At 35.7% G+C, this 7,717-nt stretch overlaps 1 protein-coding gene across 1 annotated transcript; it reads right to left on the bottom strand.

Annotated features, from left to right (window-relative positions):
* Nucleotides 1-399: 399 nt before the first annotated feature.
* Nucleotides 400-6,624, bottom strand: LOC122001253 (succinate--CoA ligase [ADP-forming] subunit alpha, mitochondrial). The gene is made up of 7 exons (XM_042555909.1): nucleotides 6,325-6,624; nucleotides 3,712-3,921; nucleotides 2,663-2,833; nucleotides 2,475-2,598; nucleotides 1,918-1,979; nucleotides 1,079-1,160; nucleotides 400-831 (listed from the first exon to the last, which is right to left on the bottom strand). Exons 1-7 carry the CDS (start codon nucleotides 6,547-6,549, stop codon nucleotides 692-694), a joined length of 1,014 nt encoding a protein of 337 aa, XP_042411843.1. The 5' UTR covers nucleotides 6,550-6,624; the 3' UTR covers nucleotides 400-691.
* Between the last annotated feature and the right edge of the window lie 1,093 nt (nucleotides 6,625-7,717).

Raw genomic sequence — 7,717 nt, 5'->3', positions numbered from 1 at the left:
CACGTTTCTGCTATTGAATGTTTGTTTCTGCTATTGAATGTTGTAGAGCGACTGGATTTGTCTGTCCGCTGCAAAGACAGTAAATTTAGCACCTTTTAACGAAACTTGTATAGGCTAAGAATGGATTTTGTGTATCTTCTACATCATCTCATGTAGATGGTTGTACGTGTATGTTGGATCCTGCTATTGATGTTCTACAGATCTATTCCTTGGCCTTGTCTACTACCCTAGTGGCAGTAGCGAAGTAATATTCAATATTGCCAGGCGTTCATGTTTTCTCAAGAGCTGAGATCCAGTGAACCAATGCTATTTGTTAAGTGTTGGGGTGTTTACGTTCGTTGTATTCAGACGTTCCAATATTGATGTAAAGGATTGCAGTACGTTGTATGACCTTCATAATTTTATAAAATGTTCAACGAGAATAAAATTCATATACCCAACCTCAGCAGAACACAACGTGGTATTGTCATTGTAATTGCAATTGCATTGAGCCTGCAGCCCAACAAATAATCAGCAAACGTATGGCGGTAAAAGACTGGTAATGAAAGCGACACAAACATCTGGAGTTTTCTTCATTATTGAAGAAACCTTGCATTGAAGACTTTGGCCAAAGCAAAATGCTTCGGTTAGAAAAGGGAGAAAATGATGGATTTCTGTGAACCGCATCAAATCACAATGAGATACGTGCCTTCTAATGAACAAGACCACGCTGCTTGAATACCTCAAGCATCGCCACACCAATCTTTGCTGGCGATTCAACTACTGTTACTCCTGCTTCTCGTAGAATTTTGATTTTATCCTGTGCAGTACCTTTCCCTCCTGACACGATAGCTGCACGAAAGTATTGGCAGTTAGCTTGAGACGGGAAAAAACATAATCCATTCTTGATGGCGGCAAAACAGAATTGGGCGAGGTCAAACAAAGTATCTCTATCGCCATAGAAACCATGTTGACCTGGTAGTACTGACTATAGCAAGCATTAGAAACCTTGATTTCCACCCGCACTTAACATTCAGTACTTCATAATTTTTAAACCAGAAAATGACATCTCAAATTAGTTTAGGAATATGGCACAAACCTCCAGCATGACCCATTCGGCGTCCTGGTGGTGCTGTAAGACCAGCTATAAAGGCTACAACTGGCTTCTCGGTTTTACTTTCCTGTTTAGCCAGCAAAAAACAAATGCTAATCAGCATAAAATTCTATCAGTAAATGAACCCAGAAAAATATAGATGCATCCAACCGCTAAGTATATTCCATTCTACTATATTGAGTCCCCCAAACAACTATTAACTTTCATATATCTCTGACAATCTTTTTGATCTGTTCATAATGACTCGTTGAGACAATACTTTTTATTGACAACCAAATATGAAATGATTAATACATATAGAAATAAAGTTTAGATGGCAGAGAATGTTTATGAGAAATGGAACAGTTAGTGAAACATGAAAAACTTGTGAAATTATTTGGTATCACCACCAGTATCTAGCTATCTTGAGTCAGTTTAAGGGTGACAAGTAGGGTGGGTCGCTCTGTACTCCATAACACCAAACTATTGATTCAACTTGACCAATTATAGAAATCTGCGGTCTCTTTGAGAATGTCCATATCTTAAGTGTGACATTATACTCTTTAGGATATATACCTTGGGAAGTCTTTTAACCATGAACATATGCTAATATTTAATAGTTAAACAAACTCATAACTGACACGCTGAGGAAATAAATGGATGCACTACAAAATCATTCTTCCATAATACATCCTCATGAAGTGCAGTAGCTTTGGGAGAAATTAATAACAACCTTGAAGCTTATTAGACAAATATGTGCAGATTACACATTGAAGTGAAACATGCTCAAGCTCAAGAAATGAAAGACAAGCATAAATTCAGAGAGAAGAGGACAAACACATGACCTGAATTAGTGCAGCAGCATCTTCTTCTGCAGTTCCTCCAATCTCTCCTATAAGAACAATACCTGAAAAACAAGTCATAATGAGGAATCACACTTAACTCTTCAGCTTGAAACAAGAAACATTATTACGTCAGCAAAATAACTGGGAAGAAATTTAAGACTGCTGTACCAATGATTTAAAAAAAATATCTTTATAATTAAAAAAAAAAAACTAAAAAAACAGTTACATAACTGAGAATAAAGATAGATCTGGGATTATGATCAAGTACAAATCAGATCCAACCCAACACTGTTACTCGATCCTAACCCAAGTCTAAAATAGGTTAATATTTTTCAACTTCTACACAACCAAAATTGGGTTCCTAATCCAGGCTCAAATGGCTACAATAGATTGATCTGATCATCTAGGATTTACATACATTAGCAATACTGATCTAGTACCAATTTCATGTAGTCTCCCAACTGATTCTCTTCTATAAGCAAACCAAAAGGGCAAAATTCCATGAATTCAACTAGATAAGAAGCAACTGTAAATGTTTGTCCTGGTCTTCAACTGACCTTCAGTCTGAGAATCTTCAAGAAACTTTGATATGCAATCAACAAAGTTTGTTCCATTAAAAGGGTCACCACCAATTCCTACACAAGTTGATTGTCCAAGACCAACAGCAGTTGTTTGAAAGACCTACAAGTATAACACTTACTTAGTTTCTCAGAAATGACTTACAATACCAAGTTGTCATACATACCGCTTCATATGTTAAGGTACCAGATCGAGAAACAATCCCAACTCGTCCTGGCTTGTGGATGTATCCAGGCATTATTCCAATTTTGCATTCTCCTGGTTTGATGATACCAGGACAATTAGGTCCTATCAATCGAGTTTTTGATTGCTTGTTCAGAGCAGCTTTTACTCGAACCTGACATTCAGACAATTGGTAATTAACTTTTATGAAATCCCATAAAACAACAGATCTGCCTAGATAACATTGTAAAATGCCATAAACTCAATGACAGATAAAACTATTTACTTGAAATGTGATAAGGTAAACCTGATAAGCTATTTACTATGTGAGTTGTGTCACATAGTGGTAAAGTGGCGAGGGCTAGGGATGTACTGAGAAGGCCAAAGGAGATATCACATTATCCATAGAAGTGGATTATATGAGGGCAGGTTGGTGTCACAGATCAGAGTGGAAGAGGGTGGCAAAACTTCTGGAAAGGAGGGAGGTATAAAGGTAGAGGCAGGGAAAGATAATAGGCACTGATGTTGAGGCCAGGTGTAAATGAGCTAGATATAAATAATAGTGAAGGTACATTTAGAACATGCCAGGAGGAGAGTAGCTAGAAATGGGAACAGGAGGGAAACAGGATCTGTCAACGAGGATAAGTAGGGCTATCATAATCTACCCCACTTAAGATTTAACAACCTGAAATCCAACACAACTCGTAATCACCCCTTGCCATGCTAGGTTTAATTGTAGCTCCACTATCACAGTGGCAGTGATTGACAAACACCACACCATGCCCCAGATATATTTGTTTTAATACCAATCGTACCCCAAAATTCTTAAGCCAAGTCAAAAATAGCTCATTCATCTATACAATTCCTTCATTAGCCCATAACTAAATTACAATATCATAGCAATGCAAATGATATGTGGTCTACTGACAAATTCATACTACTCTAATCACCACCCAGAATGGATATGGGAAACTAAGATAATCCATGGACAAACCATAGAAGAAAATTACTCCACAACAGGTATAGAAAGATCAATAAGAACTTGAGAGTTACCATGTCATGTTGAGGAATTCCTTCAGTAATACATACAACAAGATCTAGCTCAGCTTCCACTGCCTCCATAATTGCAGCAGCAGCAAATGGAGGAGGGACATAAATAGCTGATGCATTAGCTTTTGTCTCAGCCTTTGCTTCTGCAACTGTATTGAAGACTGGAAGACCTAAGTGTTCAGTTCCACCTTTCTTTGGTGTCACCCCACCAACCTACAGCAAAGAGAGCAATGATTCATCACAAAATTAATCAGCCAATACATGTCCAAGTTGTTAGAATAAAACCTATGATATTCACTGAACAAAACTAAGTATGAGAAAAAAAAAAAAGAGGAAGAAAAATAACTACTGCATTGTAGCTTCCTCAGCAACGCTAGACAGAAAGCTATGATGGAAATTCTTGTGGATTCCTATAGATATCTATTCGTAGATCAACAATCCATTGTCGCAAAAGCTTTGATTAACTATGACATGGTGAAATAGGGTATTTGTACCAGTGTGCTCAATCCATGATTTACATCGTCTGAAATATTCGACAGTATGGCACTCATTGTCATCATTAGGCCATGTTCATCCCAACTAATTGATGTCAGCAAGATAAAACCTCTCACTACATTGAGCTCTATGTAATATCATTACACTCCAACCATGACAATATTAATATGTCAAAATAACTAGCTTAGAAAGATTACACATACTGATAGCAGGTAAAAGATGGAGCGTTTGATCCAAGGTTTAAACTGTTGTGTATTAACTTACTTAGCAAGGTTTTGTACATTGACCTCAAGCAAAAGATTGTTCATTTGATTTTAAGGCTGAAACAATTCTGAATGCTTTGTTTAGAGACAGTTTTCCAACATCAATTGCGGCAATAGTTTGATATTTCCACAATTTTTCTTTTTGTGAAAATGTCCTCAACATCTTGCATCAAGATTCTCCAACAAAAATTCTCCAATAATAAGCTGTATTCCCCTTCCATTACGGCACTTCCACTACCTACCCAATCACAAAGAAGCCAATTGGCTCTCCCCCAGGCTTCTAAGGGAATCCCCATCAAAGGATTCCTCTTTCCACCAAGGCATTGTACAAAAGGATGCCCAACCCTCAAAACCTATCCATGATTTCCAGAGTATGGAGCTACAAATCCATGATGAGGTTAGCCCTGAGATTCTAAACAATATCACGTGTGGCCCTATTTTCTCATAGGAACTCCGACCGATCATATTTGAACAAGGATATAATTGTCTAATGTGGATACGGATCTAAGTATATGGCAACTATCTATAAAACTCCAGTTAAGGGATAAGTATTGACTTGGAATGTCAGTATCCTACATGGATATGTAGAGGATATAGGAAGAGCCCAAATTTTAGAGATGCCTAGATTGCTTATGATAACTTATATCTAGATCACACTTTCTTCACTCCACAAAATATTGCATTCCTGTTAAATTCCTTGTTTTGCATAAACATCTTGGCTTTGAATCTATAAATCCCTATATCAAACAACAATGATCCAAGAACTCAATAGTGATCCCTCTTATTTTCCATCATCAGATAATTTTTTTTTTGCTAACAAACTTAGAATTAAGCCCAACATATCAAAAAAATAAGGACAGCCCGGTGCACGAAGCTCCCGCCATACAGGGTCCCGGGGAAGGATCCATTGTACGCAGCCTTACCCTGCTTTTTGCAAAAGGTTGTTTCCAAGATTCGAACCCGTGACCTTTTGGTCACATGGCAACAACTTTACCGTTGCGCCAAGGCTCCCGTTCCCAACATATCAAAAAAATAAAAATAAAAAATAACCTTGACATCATTTTGATTTGTGTATTATATAATTTGAAGTGCAAAAAGAACTCGTGAAAAGGCACCAGCTACCTTAATTGATACTAAACAGTGCATCAAATTGATAGGGAACATTGTAATTGTTGACAAAATTTTAGATCAAATTATGACTTTGCTATAGAATACATATTACAATTATTAACTTTTAAATCTGCTTCTATCATACACTTAAATAAACTACCAGTAACAACTAATCATGATGAATAGGTTTTTTTTTTTTAAAAAAAAAAACTCACTCAGGAAGGTGTTTCAGTCAACCTAAATATAGCTACCATATCAAAAAATTGTCATCATGCAAAGCAAGAATCATGACGAACACAAAAACAAGGGGAAAAAACACCACTAGAAAACTCAAATGCAGAATAAATGGCAATTGTCATGATGTAAAGCAAGAATCATTAATCATTGACGAAACACACGAGCAGGGGAAAAGGTTAACTAGAAAACCCTAATGCAGAAGCAATGGCAATTGTGAGACATATAGCAAGAATCATTAATCATTGACCAAACACACGAGTATGGAAAAAGGACCACTACGGTTAACTAGAAAACCCTAATGCGAAAGAAATCGCAGTCATCTCCCGTACACGAAAATGGGAAAAAAAAAAGAAGAAAAATGACAGGAACTCAAAAGCACAAGGTACAGAACGAGGTACAGATCCAAACTAATAAATTCCACAGACGAAATCAATTTTTGTATATATAAAAAAAAGAATCCACATCAACCATTCTATAGTAGAGAGATAAGGGGTGATGCTGTGGCTCTCACCATCTTGGTTCCATACTCGATGGCCTGCTCAGTGTGGAAGGTCCCGTTCTTTCCGGTGATGCCCTGGCAGATCACACGGGTATTCTTGTCGACGAAGACCGCCGGTGAAGGCGATGCCGCGGCGTTGAAGCTCCGGGAAAGGGAGGGCGGCCGGGAAGAGGTTGTAGGGTTGGCGAAGATCTTGGAGGCGATGGATCCGATCAACTTCGACGCTTGCCGAGACATCGCAAGGGGCCGCCGACTCCGAGGGCTTCTCCGGGTTATTAGACTTGAGTTGGCTCGAAACACATTTCTCCGTCAGGTTTCATTTATATTTATTTAAATTATGTTTTATTTAAATAAATGAATGAATGAAATGAATAAATTCCCAAATTGGTTTTGGTAAAATTTCTTTACTTTGGTCCTTAATTTTTATTTTTTATTTAGTTTGGACTTTTATCGAAATAATTACCAAATAGTAAAGTTAACTTTTGTGGGATCTTTTCGTTTAAAAAAAACTATCTTGATAAATTAGTATCATTGTTAGTGCCAATTATAATTTAATGTTGATTTACATAAAACAAAAAATAAATAATAAATTGAACCGAGAAGAAATGAAGAAAGACCATGACTGGAATTGGAAAAATAAATATAAATATGATAAAAATATATTTAATATATAATACTATGTTTGCTGACACTTTTCATTGATATGAACAATTAATAGCTTTTCATCATACATTTAATGACATTTTCAGTAAAATGTTTCAAAAAATAAATACAAAACAAGTATAATATAGGTTCCTAAGTCCACTAGCTTGCATCACATATGGAAATACCCCATTAAAACATCTTTTATTCTAATATTGTTATCATAGTTATTGGCAGCTACTATAACATGTAAAAATTATAAAATAGTTACTATAATATCATTCTTTATTTCTAATTTTATTGTAATAGCTATGACTAACTATTATAACATATATAAGATACTATGTAGCTGTAACTGTGTGTAACATCTAATATAATATTGTTGTAGTATTATAGTTGCTATTTAGTAGTTTCTATAGCTGTTTTTAAAGTGATTTTAATTAATTTAAAATGATTTTGATAAGTTTAAATAAGTTTCATCAAGTTGGTAAAGAGTATTTTTATATAATAGTGATTAAAGATAAGGATTTATGATTTAATATTTTAGAATTTAGGATTTATGATTTAGGTATCTTCTTAGTGTTTTAAGGGAAATCTAAGTGTTAATTTAAAGTGTTACTCTTGGAAAGAGTAAAATGTATTAAAATTTGAGGAATTGAATCAAATTTAACTTCGCACAATTGGGAAAACATAAGAAATACCAAATTGGGGCTTTGGTATTTTCTTAGGGTAATTAAAGGAAAATCTAGGTCTTAATACAAGA

Source organism: Zingiber officinale, chromosome 7A, assembly GCF_018446385.1.
Source record: "Zingiber officinale cultivar Zhangliang chromosome 7A, Zo_v1.1, whole genome shotgun sequence".
NCBI classification, from domain to species: domain Eukaryota; kingdom Viridiplantae; phylum Streptophyta; class Magnoliopsida; order Zingiberales; family Zingiberaceae; genus Zingiber; species Zingiber officinale.
The sequence above is the reverse complement of the archived record's forward strand: the minus strand, read 5'-3'. Positions and strand labels throughout refer to the sequence as shown.

What these genes read in the sequence shown, in the direction of transcription:
- LOC122001253 (XM_042555909.1), bottom strand. Translation starts at nt 6,549, where the DNA reads ATGTCTCGGCAAGCGTCGAAGTTGATCGGATCCATCGCCTCCAAGATC. An exon ending in GAATTCCTCAACATGACATG is followed by an intron (nt 2,834 to 3,711) that starts GTAACTCTCAAG and finishes TCTGAATGTCAG; the next exon opens with GTTCGAGTAAAAGCTGCTCT. An exon ending in CCGAATGGGTCATGCTGGAG is followed by an intron (nt 832 to 1,078) that starts GTTTGTGCCATA and finishes ACTTTCGTGCAG; the next exon opens with CTATCGTGTCAGGAGGGAAA.